This window comes from Puma concolor, chromosome A2 (genome assembly GCF_028749965.1).
Source record: "Puma concolor isolate L17-30 chromosome A2, mPumCon1.1.hap2, whole genome shotgun sequence".
Lineage (NCBI taxonomy): Eukaryota > Metazoa > Chordata > Mammalia > Carnivora > Felidae > Puma > Puma concolor.
In genome coordinates this window covers 171878764-171892579 of record NC_141668.1, presented here as the reverse complement: position 1 = coordinate 171892579, position 13816 = coordinate 171878764, and the positions used below count along the sequence as shown (strand labels likewise).

The 13816-nt window shown below is 67.3% G+C and overlaps 1 protein-coding gene across 1 annotated transcript; it reads left to right on the top strand.

Moving 5' to 3' along the window:
- Positions 1–1189: 1189 nt before the first annotated feature.
- Positions 1190–13314, top strand: ARHGAP45 (Rho GTPase activating protein 45). Its single transcript, XM_086699736.1, has 23 exons — positions 1190–1530; positions 2443–2770; positions 5293–5436; positions 5662–5746; positions 5835–5907; positions 6009–6072; positions 6167–6304; positions 6383–6447; positions 6625–6735; positions 6833–6913; positions 8363–8545; positions 8728–8865; positions 8947–9137; positions 9241–9365; positions 9438–9521; positions 9648–9734; positions 9828–10000; positions 10333–10521; positions 10615–10752; positions 10855–11081; positions 11169–11361; positions 12043–12151; positions 12471–13314. The coding sequence occupies exons 1-23, from the start codon at positions 1441–1443 to the stop codon at positions 12785–12787; spliced, it is 3333 nt and encodes a 1110-aa protein (XP_086555862.1). The 5' UTR covers positions 1190–1440; the 3' UTR covers positions 12788–13314.
- The last annotated feature ends 502 nt before the right edge of the window (positions 13315–13816 follow it).

Below are 13816 nucleotides of genomic sequence, written 5' to 3'. Positions count from 1 at the left end.
AACACGGCTCTCCATATGCGTTTGGACACTGGCCCCTGTCTCCCACGTGTCCCCCACGTGTCCCCCACGTGTCCCCCGACACTGGTGCAATTTTGTAGGGTACATGTGAGAGTCTGGCTGTGGCCGACTGGACCCCCAGCTCTGGGGGCCTCTGGTGGACTGGGGACGGGGGGTCTCACGTGCAAGGGTAGCCTTCCATAGAGCCTGGACACTGGTCACTGGCCCCCACGTGCCCATGTGGGCCTGGCGGCTGAGGGCAGTACCTAGGAGAGCCTGGTGGGGAGGAGGAGGTCAAGGCTAGGGAATGTTCCAGAAGACTTGGAAAAGCCCATTGGGGGTGGCCCAGACCTCAGGTGTCCTGACCAGGCCAGAAGTCTGCCAGCCAGCCCTCACCCCTGAAACTAGGCCCCAGAGCAATGGGTGCTAGGATCCTCAAGGGGCTTCCCAGCTGGGAGTGTGGATGGACCCGGGCCTGGAGAGGCGGGTTGGGCACCAGAGGCTGTGGTCTTCGGGCCCTTTGCCCTGTAGACCTGCCCCTCCCACCAGAGGTCAGTGGGGTCAGTGTTGGGGAGGGAAAAGGTGTTGTTGGGGTTTGGGGATGGGGTGGGACTCCAGAAGTGAGAAGAATGGGGGAGGGGAGAAGCCTCTGACTGGTGAGGGGTCTTCAAGAGAAGAGGTGGTTGGAGGAGGGGAGCGGGGGTCTGGGGAGGGGGGAAGAAGCCAGGGGTCCCCACACGTGGCTGGTCTCCTGGCTGGGTAGCCTCAGGCTTGTTTCCAAAGACGCCTCGTCAGCGCTGCTGCTGCTTGATAAGCGTGATGGTCTGTGTGTGTCCCCGGACTGTGGGAATAGTGCTGGGGACGGTGGCCTGCTGTGCCCTGTGCTGCCCGGTGGCCAGAGGAGGGAGAACGGGCGGCCTGGATAGCGTGTGTCCAAGCTCAGGGTCTGAGAGGGAAGCCCTGGCTTGTCCGTTCCACGTGCGGGCTTCATGACGTCCGAGCACGTGTCCTTGTGCACGCGTGTGTGCGTACTCCTGGCCGCGCCTGGGCATCTGCGTGTGCCCTCGCCACGCACCGGGGCATCAGTGCAGGGCGCAGGCACCCTGGCCGGCACATGCGCAGAGCTCCCGAAAGCGGAAGCTGGGGGTGGCACCCGGGACCCCACCTTCAAGCCCACTGTGAGGAGGGCCAGGCTGAGGCCAGGGAGGGTGGTGGGGGGCAGGTCTGCGTCTCTGTCACTCACCGCCTCCGGAGGCCTTTTCCTGTTCGGGGGAGGGCCCGCCAATGAGGGCTGGGCCTGTCACGTGGGCCTGACAGCTGGGGAGGGGGTGGCCGGCGGCAATGTGGCCCCGAGGCAGCCAGGAGGGAGAGCCGCAGCGTTGAGACCCCCAGCCTGCGTGACCCCGGCCCGCCTGTCTTGGGCCACTGGGCCCAGGTCCCACCATGTTCTCCAGGAAGAAGCGGGAGCTTATGAAAACCCCTTCCATCTCCAAAAAGAACCGGGCGGGAAGCCCCAGCCCACAGCCCTTGGGGGTGAGTGAGCCTCTCTGGGGAGCGCAGAGCGGGCGGGGGCCTTGGAGTAACCCCCAGGCGGCAGGGGCCCAGGGGCGCGCGCCTTGTGCTGGGGGCCCAGCAGCTCCATGCTGGGCAGGCGGGGGACTCACGCCAGCTACAGCCCCCACCGGGCTGGACTGCATGGGCCACGCAGGAAAGGCCGGGACCCTGGCGTTCAGCTCACCACGGTAGGAGCGCTTTGGGTCGACCCCCACATCCCTCTGCTTGGACCAGGGCCGGCCGTGGGGCCCAGGGAGTAGGTGGGAGGGTGCCCGGGTCAGGGCGGCATTGGGCCTGGGGCTCCGCAGGGCGGTGGTCAGGGAGCCTGGGGGCAATGGTGCCGTCGGGGTTTGAGAGCCATAGCAAAACCACTGGGCCCAAGGGTTAGAGGTGCAGAGCACAACACAGGATCCGTGGGGTGTAGGGCCGGGGGGTGCCTCTCTCGGGTCTGGAGAGCCACGAAGTTTGGGGATACTCTACGAGGCCTGGGCGTGTCCGTGGGGCTTGGGGGTCTACAGGAATCGACAGAGGTGTCTCCACCAGGGAGGAGGTGTGTGTGCAGCAGCCAGAGGGGGCTGCAGGGGCTGAGGACCCCCTCCCAGCCCTCCCTGCCCCACCAGGAAGTGGGGTGCCCCTCCCCCACGCCCTCGCAGGCCCCACCCCTGGCTGTGGTTTGGGCAAAGACGGTTGTTTGTGAAAGAGCTGGGGAAGAGGATGTTGGGTAACAGGTGTGGGCGGGGCAGGGCACCAAATCTCAGCCCTCTGACCTCTGGCCTCTGATCCCCGTGGGGTCAGGCCGAAGACCCTCCGGAGCCCCGCTGTACTTCTGGGGAAACTGAGGCGGTGCCCGGGCCAGAGCACCTGCGTCACCCTCCTCCCCCGCCTTCCCAGGAGCTGCCCAGGAAAGACGGGGCTGATGTGTCCCTCGGACCCAGCCTGGAGCCACCAGGCGCAGCCTCAAATGCCAAGGCCACGGGTACACTCAAGCGGCCCACCAGCCTGAGCCGCCATGCCAGCGCTGCTGGCTTCCCGCTGTCCGGATCCAGCACCTGGACGCTAGGCCGGGGCCACCGCAGCCCTCTGACCACCACCAGCCCCGCCGAGCTGCCCCCTGAGGGGCCGTGCCCCGACACCGTGGAGGACATCTCCCACCTGCTGGCCGACGTGGGCCGCTTTGCCGAAGGCTTGGAGAAGCTCAAGGAGTGCGTTCTGCATGAGGGTGAGAAGCGGCAGGGGCCCCGGGGCCTGGGTGGGGGGTCAGCGAGGCTCAGAAGGCGATGCCACCGCAGCTAGGGCTCCGAGGGGTGTGTAGGAGTTGGGTGGCCACCAGGAGAGAAAGGCACCGGGGCAGAGGGAACGTCACGTGTGCAAGCTCAGACCCAAGATGGAGATGTGCTTAGGGGAACAGGTTTCGGGGTGTGTGAAGCGTGTGGTGAAGGACCCCAGATGTGATCCTGCGGGCAACGGGGGACCACAGGAAGTGTCAGAGCCGGGGCTGGACAAGGTCCGCCCTGCAGGTTGGAACCCGCGTGGACTGGAGGTGGGCTGAGGTCTGGCCGGGGACAGATTCGGGGGGGATGAGGGGGAGCCAGTGGCCTGCGGGATGGAAGTTCCGTTTTCTCCTGCGTGCGGCGCTGACGGCCCAGCTTCCTGCCGAGTTATTTTCATCCGCTTCCTGTTTGTCCCTGGCACCTCGTGCGCAGCCCGTGGCCCTGCCCGCTCCTCCCAGAAACCGCAGTGCCAGGACCGTGCCAAGTGCTCTGACCCGCTCCCCCAGGCGCCCGCTTTACAGATGAGGAAACAGAGGCCCCTCGTCGGGCCCTGACCCCCGGCTCTTCCAGCCAAGGAGGGGCGGGAGCTGGGATCCGACCTTCCCGGCAGCGGAGGCCTGGCCCTGCCGGTCGGGAGGTGGGAGCCCCCCAGGGTTATCTGGTCCAGGCGGGGGCCGGAGCTGTTTCCTGGGGAAACTCTCTAATCTCAGTTCCTGGTTCCTCTCGATCCTGATCCCTCTGCTTCCTTGGAGGCCGGGCCTGGGCGGGGCCGAGCCAGGCTGCGTCCTGAGGGAGGTTGGGCCCGGGGCAGGGGCGCCCTTCTACCCGCTTTGGGCACCTGCGAGAGAGGATGTGGGTTGAGTCTGGGCCCTTCCCCTGCTGGGCCTCCTCCTCTGAGCTCAGGTGTCTCTTCTGTGAAATGGGGCCACGACGGGGCCTGCGGGGTAGCTGGCGGGGGTCCGATGTCCTCGGCGTATTGTGATGGTTGTGAGGACAGTAAGACCCACTCTGGGTGGAGCCCCAGGTGAGGAGACAGTGCAGGGTCCCCTGGTCCGGCTGGCAGCACGTCCGGGGCGCCTGGGCTTTGCGGGGCCGGGGCAGGTGCAGGTGTGGGGAAGGACCTTCTCGGGAAGGGGTGTGCCTGTGCCCCCCGCCCCCCATGGCTGGCTTCCCTGGCTTCCTGAAGCCACCCCCCCCCCTCCAAGTCGTCTTAGGCAGCGAGCGTGTGCTTGGGCGTGAGGTGCTGGGGTCGCCCCGGAGGTGGCTTTCAGTGGGGTCCTCCGTGCCCACGAGGCTCTACCTGGTGTCTTGAACGGCGTCTGCCAGGCTCGGAGTCGGGGCGCGGGGGCCGCAGGAGGTGAGGCTGCCTCTGTGTCTCGTGTCTGCAGTCGGCCCTTCTCCTTCCACTGACTCCTGTGGTTCTAATGGCACGTGTTTTGCACACAGTGTCGTCTGCACACACGGTAACGAAGACTGTGGGGGAGCGCCTGGCTGGCTCCGCCCGTAGACGTGTGGCTTTTTTGTATTTTTTTTTTCTTTTATGTTTATTTTTAAGAGAGACAGAGAGTGAGCAGGGGAGGGTTAGAGAGAGAGGGAGACACAGAATCCAGTGTAGGCTCCAGGCAGACAGAGCCCGATGTGGGGCTTGAACCCACGAATCACGAGATCACGACCTGAGCCAAAACTGGGTGCTTAACCGACTGAGCCACCCGGGTGCCCACAGTGTGTGCCTCTTGATCTTGGGGTTGTGAGTTCAAGCTCCAGGTTGGGTACAGAGATAACTTAAAACTAAAATCTTAAAAAAACAAAACTGTTTATGGAGGGCACTGAAAGGCACGTTCCAAAACACACATCTGCCCTTGCCCTGCTTTGCTCTAGCACCTTCTATGGCTCCCCATTGCCCTGGAGATAAGGCCACCTGGGGTCCTCCTGTCTGGAGTTCTCATACCTGCAGAGCTGGTGAACACAGAAAAGCTCCATCATCCTTGAGAACGCCCTGCCCCTCTCTGTGCCTCAGCTTCCTCATCTACAGAATGGGGATGGTGACGGCACCTGCCTCACGGGGTGGTTGGCAGGGGAGAGCAGATCGTGGCAGGAGGCAGGGCAGGTCCAGAGCTGGACAGAAACTTGAGCAGCCCCGTGAGCTTGTGGCAGGAAAGGGGCCTGGTGGGCTGTACGGAGGAGGGGGCACCAGGCCTGCAGCTTGAAGGACGAGCCGGAGTTTGGTCTCTTGAAGGACATGAAGAGAAAATTCTGAGAAGGGACTGCCTGAGCCGTGGTCTGGCCTTCGTGGCCCCGGCCCGCAGCCCAGAGGGACTGTGCCTCACCTGAGGCCCCACAGTGGGCTTTGCCCTCCCCACCTCTGCCTCAGTCTCCCCATCCTGGGACAGGAGCCCTGAGGAGGGGGCAGGCCCCTGGCTCTCCTGGGGCCAGGCGCTTCCTCCCTGCTCACACCCACCGTGCCCCACAGACCTGCTGGAGGCGCGCCGGCCCCTGGCCCACGAGTGCCTGGGGGAGGCCCTTCGTGTGATGCGACAGATCATCTCCAGGTTCCCGCTGCTCAACACCGTGGAGACGCTCACTGCCGCGGGCACCCTCATTGCCAAGATCAGAGGTCAGCCAGCTGGGGCAGGGTGGTGAGGGCTCCAGAGGCCCCGGGGAGGGCTGCCTGGGGGAGGGGCCGTTCGAAGCGGGTTGTGAAGGGCGCACGGCAGTTTGACAGGCACAGCTGCCCTCCTGCTCCCCTGGTCTGGGAGCTCCCTTCAGGTGGCCGCAGGCAGGCAGGGGTGGTCACCTCCAGAAGTGGGTCAGCCGCCTCGTCCTTGTCTCTGCCCGCCAGCCTTCCATTACGAGTGCAACAATGAGTCTGACAAGCGGGAGTTTGAGAAGGCCCTGGAGACCATTGCTGTCTCCTTCAGTAGCACGTGAGTGCTGTGGGGCTGCTGGGGCGAGGCTGGGGGGCCCGGGGCCGCATGTGTCTCGGCACTCACCCTGCCCTGCCCTGCCCTGCAGCGTGTCCGAGTTCCTCATGGGGGAAGTGGACAGCAGCACCCTCCTGTCGGTGCCCCCTGGGGACCCCAGCCAGGTGAGCAGGGTGGGGTGAGTCACTCCCGTGTCCTCTGGGGGCCGTCCCTCTCTGCCGGGGGGTGGAGGGGGGCGACTCACCCGCGTCCCCCGCCCACACAGACCATGGAGAGCCTGTACTCGCAGGGGAGCGAGGGCTCCACCCCCAGCACCGACGACTGTGACGGTGAGACACGACGGGCGGGCGGGCGGGCGCTGGCCCGACGGGCGGGCGGGGAGGGAGGGGGGGCGTCGGGCCAGGCTAAGCGGGCGCCCCGCAGGCTGCCTGCCCCCCGAGGAGGTGGACATGTTGCTGCAGCGCTGCGAAGGCGGTGTGGATGCCGCGCTGCTGTATGCCAAGAACATGGCCAAGTACATGAAGGACCTCATCGGCTACCTGGAGAAGCGGACGATGCTGGGTAAGAGCGGCCCGGGGTGAGGGGCCGGGGGAAGGCGCCGCCCCCACAGCCCCGCACTCACGCCGCCCCCGCCCGCAGAGATGGACTTCGCCAAAGGCCTGCAGAAGATCGTGCATAGCTGCAGACAGAGTGTCATGCAGGAGGTGGGGTCCCTGGGGCCTGGGTGTGCGTCTCCACGCCCCCCAGAGGGGCCACAGGGAAGGGCCCCCCCCCCCCCCGCCCGCCCGCCCGCCTGCACCGCGGGTGCCAGCGGCAGCTGACGGCCCGGGGAAGGGGGGCCGCCCAGGCCCTCCTCCGTGACCGCCGCCCCCACCCCGCAGCCGCACATGCCCCTGCTGTCCATCTACTCCCTGGCGCTAGAGCAGGAGCTGGAGTTCGGCCACAACATGGTGCAGGCGGTGGGCACGCTGCAGAACCAGACCTTCATCCAGGTGGGCCGGCCGGGCGGCCGGGCGGGCGGGCGGGCGGGCGGGGGGTGTGCCGGGGCCCCCCTCGCTCACGGTCTGTGCCCCCCCCCCCCCCCACCAGCCCCTGAGCCTGAGGCGGCTTGAGCATGAGAAGCGCAGGAAGGAGATTAAGGAGTCGTGGCACCGTGCCCAGAGGAAGCTGGTAGGCCGGCGGGGACGGGGTGGTGGGAGGGGCCCGGCGCTGTGGCCTCCGGTGCCCGCAGGAGGCTGGCAGTGGCGCCCGAGGGGGGCGCGGGCCCTGCGTGGGAGAGATCCCGGGCTGCCACCCGCGGCGGTGCAGGGAGGAGTGGGGAGCCAGTGCGCCCCCCCCCCCCCCCCCCCCCCCCGCGCAGGCGCAGCGGGTCTGGTGCGAGCGCCAGCTTCCTTCGCGTCCCTTCCCCCCGGTTTGGTTTTAGACTTTTCCAAAGCGGGAAGCATCTGTGTGTTTCCCAGCTACGTTAACGGGGCCTTCAGTGAAAACCTCCCCCCCACCGCCTTCCAGCAAGCGCCCCTCCCCTTCCGTATGCTCGCCAGCGTGTCGGGTTGGCTCTTCTGCTCCTGGCCCTTCACACCCCGTCCCGTGGCCGGAGGCTTGGGCACCTCAATCTGGGGGCGGGGGGCGGGGGGGGGGAGCATCTTCCGCTCCAGGTGCTCAGCTGTGGAGGCCACTGGACTTAGTTCACTAAATCCTACTGCTACCTTCCCGTCACCGCTGGGCTGTTGGTGTTTCAGACACCAGCGCTGTGACACCTCGCGTCCATCTCTCGGACCTGCGACCGGACGTGTGTCTCCGATGGGTGCCCAAAGCGGGACGGCTGGGGGAGGGTGTGAACGTGTGAGCCTCTCCTGAGCTCCCTCTGCTTCCCTGCTCGAAACACTTGTTTCCTGCCCTTTGCTCATTCTGGGCTGGATGATGCCTTCTTTCTTTCTTTCTTACTGATTTGTCAGAGCTCTTGACATGATCTCAGCCCTTGCTGATGTGAGTTACGGACCACCCCCCCCCCCACCCCCGGTTTATCGTCTTTGACTTTTGACTCTACCTTTGGCCTGTTTTGCCGGCCAGAAGCCTGAGCGTGTCAGCCGTGGCCTTTTCTTGTGTGGTTTCTGGGTCTGTGTCCCGTGTTCAAGGCCTTCCCACAGCGAAATGGTTTTCAGACCCTCTCCACGTTTCCCCTGGTATTCGCACAAGCTAGTTTCTGTACGTTTAAGCCTCTGACAGCGCGGGCTGGGGCGTGGCCCCCAGAAGACTCGCCATGTTTCTGACCAACCCTCAGGGCGCCCGGCTTCCTGCCGGGGTGGCTTTACACCTCTCCTGCGTAAGAGGGGAAGTGAGAGACGGGAGGGTGGCCACCACTCTGGCGGGGGCGGGTGGAGGTCTCAGCTGTGGGGGCTGTGATGTGGGCACACCGGACGCCCGTTCCTCCCAGGTTCCGTAGGCAGGCGTCCCCTCCTGTTCTCCTGTGCACTCTCGGGTAGGGCCTCTGTCTGCCCCGCGGGGCCGTGGGCACAAGATGTGTGGGTGGCTGATGGGGGTGGTCGAGGACAGGGGCCGGGAGGCGGAGCCCGGCCGGAGCCCGGCTCTGGACTGGCGCCCTCACCCTCCTGCCCGCAGCAAGAGGCCGAGTCCAACCTTCGCAAGGCCAAGCAGGGCTACGGGCAGCGCTGTGAGGACCACAGCAAGGCCCGCTTCCTGGCAGCCAAGGCCGAGGAGGAGCAGGCAGGCACGGGGCCCGGGGCCGCGGCCTCCAAGACCCTGGACAAGCGGAGGCGTCTGGAGGAGGAGGCCAAGAACAAGGTGAGCGCAGACAAGGAGGGGGCCCTGGCAGCAGAACCCCGCGGCGCCGGCCCAGGCTGCGTGTCCCGTGGGAACGCGTCCCAGCCCGTTCTGCCGCCTCGGTTCCTGCGGCCGGCCTGGCGACGTCTCGGGAGCCGAGGCCGGGCTGAGGCATCTCTGGGCACCCCTCTGCCCCCGTGCAGGCGGAGGAGGCCATGGCCACTTACCGCACATGTGTGGCCGATGCCAAGACGCAGAAGCAGGAGCTGGAGGACGCCAAGGTGACCGTGCTGCGGCAGATCCAGGAGGTCATTCGGCAGAGCGACCAGACCATCAAGTCGGTGCGGCCCCGCGCTCTGGCCACGGGGGGCAGGGGGGCCCTGGGCCCGGTCGGCGCGGCTCACCCGCCCTCCCGCCCGCAGGCCACCATCTCCTACTACCAGATGATGCACATGCAGACGGCCCCGCTGCCTGTGCACTTCCAGATGCTGTGCGAGAGCAGCAAGCTGTACGACCCCGGCCAGCAGTATGCCTCCCACGTGTGCCAGCTGCAGCGGGGCGATGAGCCGGACGTGCGCTACGACTTCGAGCCCTACGTCTCCACCAACACCTGGTACGGCCAGCGGCACGGGCCCCGCGGGGGCCGGGCTTCCCGCCTGCAGTGCCTCCGTGACCCCCGTCCCGTCCCGTCCCCTCCCTCTGGCTCGGTCCACCAGGTCTCCGGTCATGCGCACCCGGAAGGGTAGCCTCAACGTCGGCGACGCCGTGGGGACAGAGGCCGCTGGCGGTCCCGAGGAGGAAAGCGGGCCCACCGAGGGGGCGCTGGCCAAGGACCGCAGGGGTGAGCGCCTGGCGCAGTGCGGGGTGGGCGTGGCCTCCCCGCGGCCCCCACTGGAGACGCCTCCTTCTGCAGGTGGGCGTGGCCACCAGGTGCACAAGTCGTGGCCCAGCAGCACCGCGGACTCCGACGGCAGCCTGGACCCCGGCCCTGGCTCAGGTGAGGAGGCCCCCGCCTGCCGGGCGTCTGGGGCAGCCGGGGGGTGATGGGACGCTGTGGTGGCCGTGAGCCCTCTGGGGAGGGTCCCTCGTGGCTCGGGGTGCCTGACGCCAGTCTCCCGTGCAGGGGACTTCAAGAAGCTGCAGCAGATGTCATCCGGCGAGGAGCTGGAGGACCAGGACGGCAGCGCAGAGTCATCAGCCTTCGAGCAGGGTGAGGGGGCCCCCGGGCCCGGTGTCAGGGGGAGGCCGGTGGGCCCGGTGCTGGCCTGCGGCCGCGAGACTCACTGCTCGCCCCGCCCCGCAGCCGACCTCAACGGCATGGCCCCCGAGCTGCCGGTGGCCGTGCCCAGCGGGCCCTTCCGCCACGTGGGGCTGTCCAAAGCGGCGCGAACGCACCGGCTGCGGAAGCTGCGCACGCCAGCCAAGTGCAGGGAATGCAACAGCTACGTCTACTTCCAGGGCGCTGAGTGCGAGGAGGTGGGTCGAGCTCGGGGGACGGCTGGGGCTACGTGCTCGGGGGGGGGGGGGGGGGGGGGTCCCGCTCAGCCGGGAGCAGAGGGGAGCATCTGGAGACCGGAGGGCCCCGGGGGAGCGCCCAGGGCCCGGAGGCAGGACCGCCGGGCTGCCGGCAGGAAAAGCGAGGCGTCTGGAAGGAAGGAGCTGGGGTGGCAGGCACCCGCCTAGGCAGGCGTGTGCCCCAGCCGAGGAGACAGAGTGAGACGGGAGCGGTGGCGCTTCCGGAGACGCCACGAGCGAGTGAGGGTCAGGAGGGCGCTGGGAGGGGGTCGCTGACACGCCGCCCGCCGCAGTGCTGCCTGGCCTGCCACAAGAAGTGTCTGGAGACGCTGGCCATCCAGTGCGGCCACAAGAAGCTCCAAGGCCGCCTGCAGCTCTTCGGCCAGGACTTCGGCCAGGCGGCCCGTGGCACGCCCGACGGCGTGCCCTTCATCGTCAAGAAGTGCATCGGTGAGATCGAGCGGCGGGCGCTGCACACCAAGGTGACCAGCCCCGGGGCAGCAGCGGGGGGTTCGTCCCGGGGGGGCTGGGGGGGGGGCGGCGGGCGGGGGCCGTGCTGACCGCAGCCCCCACAGGGCATCTACCGTGTCAACGGGGTGAAAACGCGCGTGGAGAAGCTGTGCCAGGACTTCGAGAACGGCAAGGAGCTGGTGGAACTGTCCCAGGCCTCGCCCCACGACGTCAGCAACGTCCTCAAACTCTACCTGCGCCAGGTGGGGCCGGGTGCCCGCTGAGCCGGGACTGGGGGTGGGCGGGGGGGGGGGGGGTACTGCTGGGCCGGGGGCCTCTGACCCCGTCCGACCCGTCACCCACAGCTGCCCGAACCGCTCATCTCCTTCCGCCTCTACCACGAGCTCGTGGGGCTGGCCAAGGACAGTCTGAAGGCGGAGGCCGAGGCCAAGGCGGCATCACGGGGCCGGCCCGACGCCGCCGAGAGCGAGGCTGCAGCCGTGGCCATGGCGGGCCGGCTGCGGGAGCGCCTGCAGGGCCTGCCGCCCGAGAACAGGGCCACGCTGCGGTACCTGCTGCGACACCTGCGCAGGTGAGGGCCGGCCTGGCAGGGGTCCGGGTTGTGGGGGGGGCCTGGGGGAGCCATTCACACCTGCTCCCGCGCCCGCGTGGCCCCCAGGATCGTGGAGGTGGAGCAGGACAACAAGATGACCCCGGGGAACCTGGGCATCGTGTTTGGACCCACGCTGCTGCGGCCAAGGCCCACCGAGGCCACCGTGTCCCTGTCCTCCCTGGTGGACTACCCCCACCAGGCCCGCATCGTGGAGACCCTCATCGCCCACTACGACCTGGTCTTCGAGGAGGAGCCCGAGGTGCCTGGGGGCCGGGGGAGGGTGTTGTGTTGGCAGACTGCAGGGCTGCCCGCTCTGAGCAGGGGGCCGGGCCGGAGACAGAACGACTGACGCGCTTGCTTCGGGCCGGGTGGTCAGAAGTGGCCTTGGAGGCATCTTTTAAGCAAAGAACTGATGGAGGAAGGGCTCGACCCTTGAGGGAGAGCCACTGTTGGTGCAAAGGCCCTGTGGCCGTACCCCCGCCTCCGGAGCCCGCCTCCGGAGCCCACCTCGGACCTCGCGTTCGGCCCGGCCCCGTGGGTCTCCCGTCTCTGTGCCGCCTGCAGCACGTCCTCACGCTCGCGTGCTGCCCAGCTGGGTCCAACCTGCCAGCTCACCTGGCTGCTGGGTTGCAATCTCGTGCCACCGATCTCCTGTCTGCCAGCCCCGTCCGCTCTGTTCTCGAGCCTCGTGCTCCTGTGCTCCCGTCCCCGCGGAAGGCCCTCTTCCAGGGGGTGTGTGTTCGGGGCGGCAGGGCACACTGGGGTCCACACGGGACCTCGGCTTTCTGCCCCACGTGGGCGAGTCGCAGCTGCTTAGCGACACCGGGCACACTGGCATCGGGCCATCCGCGCGCCGGGTGTTTAGTTGACCAGACGGAGAACAGAGCCTGGGAGGGGCCAGAATCCCGGACCCCGGCTGACCACATTCTGCCGCCCACAGGAGGACGCGGATGACCGGCAGGCTGAGGATGGGGTGCAGGCGCCGTGCCCGGAGGCGGGTGCAGGGGCTGCCCTCCCGCTGCGGGAGGAGGCTGCAGACGGGGGTCCAGGTGAGCGGGGCAGCCTGGGTGCCCGCTGGCAGACCGTGCGGTGTTAGGGGGCCACATGCCCCATGGGCAGGGACATCTCCTGTATCAACTGTTGATTTGTTGCCAATACCAGCAAAGAGACACCTTTTTGCGGCATTCTGTAGACACCGACGTGGGTGCCCTGGGCCTTGAGCCTGCACCTCGGCCTGCGGGTGGGTGGTCCCAGGGCGGGGAGCGGGCCGGGCGAGAGGACGGCGGGTCAGGCGGTGGACCCCAGGTCCCTCCTGGTCACGGCGCGACTGGCCTCTCTGCCCCCACCCCACCTTCCTTGGCTTCGCAGAATCCCAGGTGGCCTCCAACGACTCCGACTCCGAGGGGGAGGAGGCCTCGGAGTTGCCGTCCCCGGCGGGCAGGGGCGCGTACCGCCTCAGCTTCCTGGAGAAGCAGGGCAGCGAGGCCAGCGTGGAGGAGGCCCAGGGCAGCAGCAGCGAGGAGCAGCTGGGGGCCGGGGCCGGAGAGGGCCTGGCAGAGCAGCTTTCCGAGTTCAACACCAATCAGTGCAACAATGTGGCCGAGGTCGGACTGCCCGTCACGTGGCTCCACGGTGGGCAGATCGCAGCGGGCACCGGCCACGAGAGGCAGCCCGAGTTTGTGTAGGCTGGGGCGCGGGGCACGCCGTGTGTTCCCGGCTCCCATCCCTGTGGGTGTCCAGTCACCGGGAGGCCACGGGAGGCCTCTTCCTTCAAGCCCATACCGGTGAGGGCATTGCCGGCTGCCTCTTCCAGAAGCTTCCGGGGCACTTGGGTGAGGTCGAAGCCCGCTCCGTCTGCCCGTGTGCCCTGGCGACCCGACCCAGCCACGCTGGGAGATCCCGCTGTCCAGTCGTCTGGGGACTGACTGTGTGCTCAGAGAAGCCTCGGACGTCCCTGCCGCGTGGCCCTGCCCCCGGGGCCAGCTGCCCTGTGGGCCTACAAGCTCTGCCTTGACCTCTCACCGCTGGGCCACCACCGAAGGCCACTCTGAAAGCCAGAGAGCAGCGGCCAGTGGCAGCACCACGCCCTTGCTTTCCTGGAAAACCGAGTCGGGACGCTTGGGGTTTAGGCACGTGGTGAGCTCCATCTTGGTCACGATGTACGTCTTTCACATGCACATTTACTCTGCTTAAAATAAAGTTTAAAATCCGAGCCTATCTTCTCTGGTGGTGGCAGGCTGGGGGTAGGGACACAGAGGACACAGAAGTTCCACTGTAGCTGTGTGAGCTCCAGTGGCCTTTGAGACCAGCTGTGCAGACACAACCTCAAACAACCACTTCATAGAAACTTCTAGCCCAGCACCGTTCGGTAGAACCTTCCAGATGAAAGAAATGCTGTCCGTCCACCGTCCAGTGTGGCAACCACCAGCCCTGGAAACGGGGCCAGTGTGCCTGAGGAACAGGTTTAAATTCTGTGGCCACCTTCGGAGACGGCACTGTGAACCCTCAGCCTGGAGCAGAAGAGGACCCCTGCCCCCAATTCCTGTTACTGACCCCCCACCCAGCTCAGAGACCACCCCCCCAAGCTGGGTTTATGCCGGAGGGCCGAGGACGGTTGGGCACTGGGAAGATCCAACTCTTCATATGCAGCGGAAAAGCAGACGGAATTCGCGCCCATCAAGACACACAAGTGGCAGGAGGGGCCTTCCCCTCCT

Coding starts and splice junctions, on each gene's coding strand:
- ARHGAP45 (XM_086699736.1), top strand. CDS start 1,441: ATGTTCTCCAGGAAGAAGCGGGAGCTTATGAAAACCCCTTCCATCTCC. Junction 9,522..9,647: donor GGACCCCGGCCCTGGCTCAG/GTGAGGAGGCCC, acceptor TCTCCCGTGCAG/GGGACTTCAAGAAGCTGCAG. Junction 11,362..12,042: donor TCTTCGAGGAGGAGCCCGAG/GTGCCTGGGGGC, acceptor TGCCGCCCACAG/GAGGACGCGGATGACCGGCA.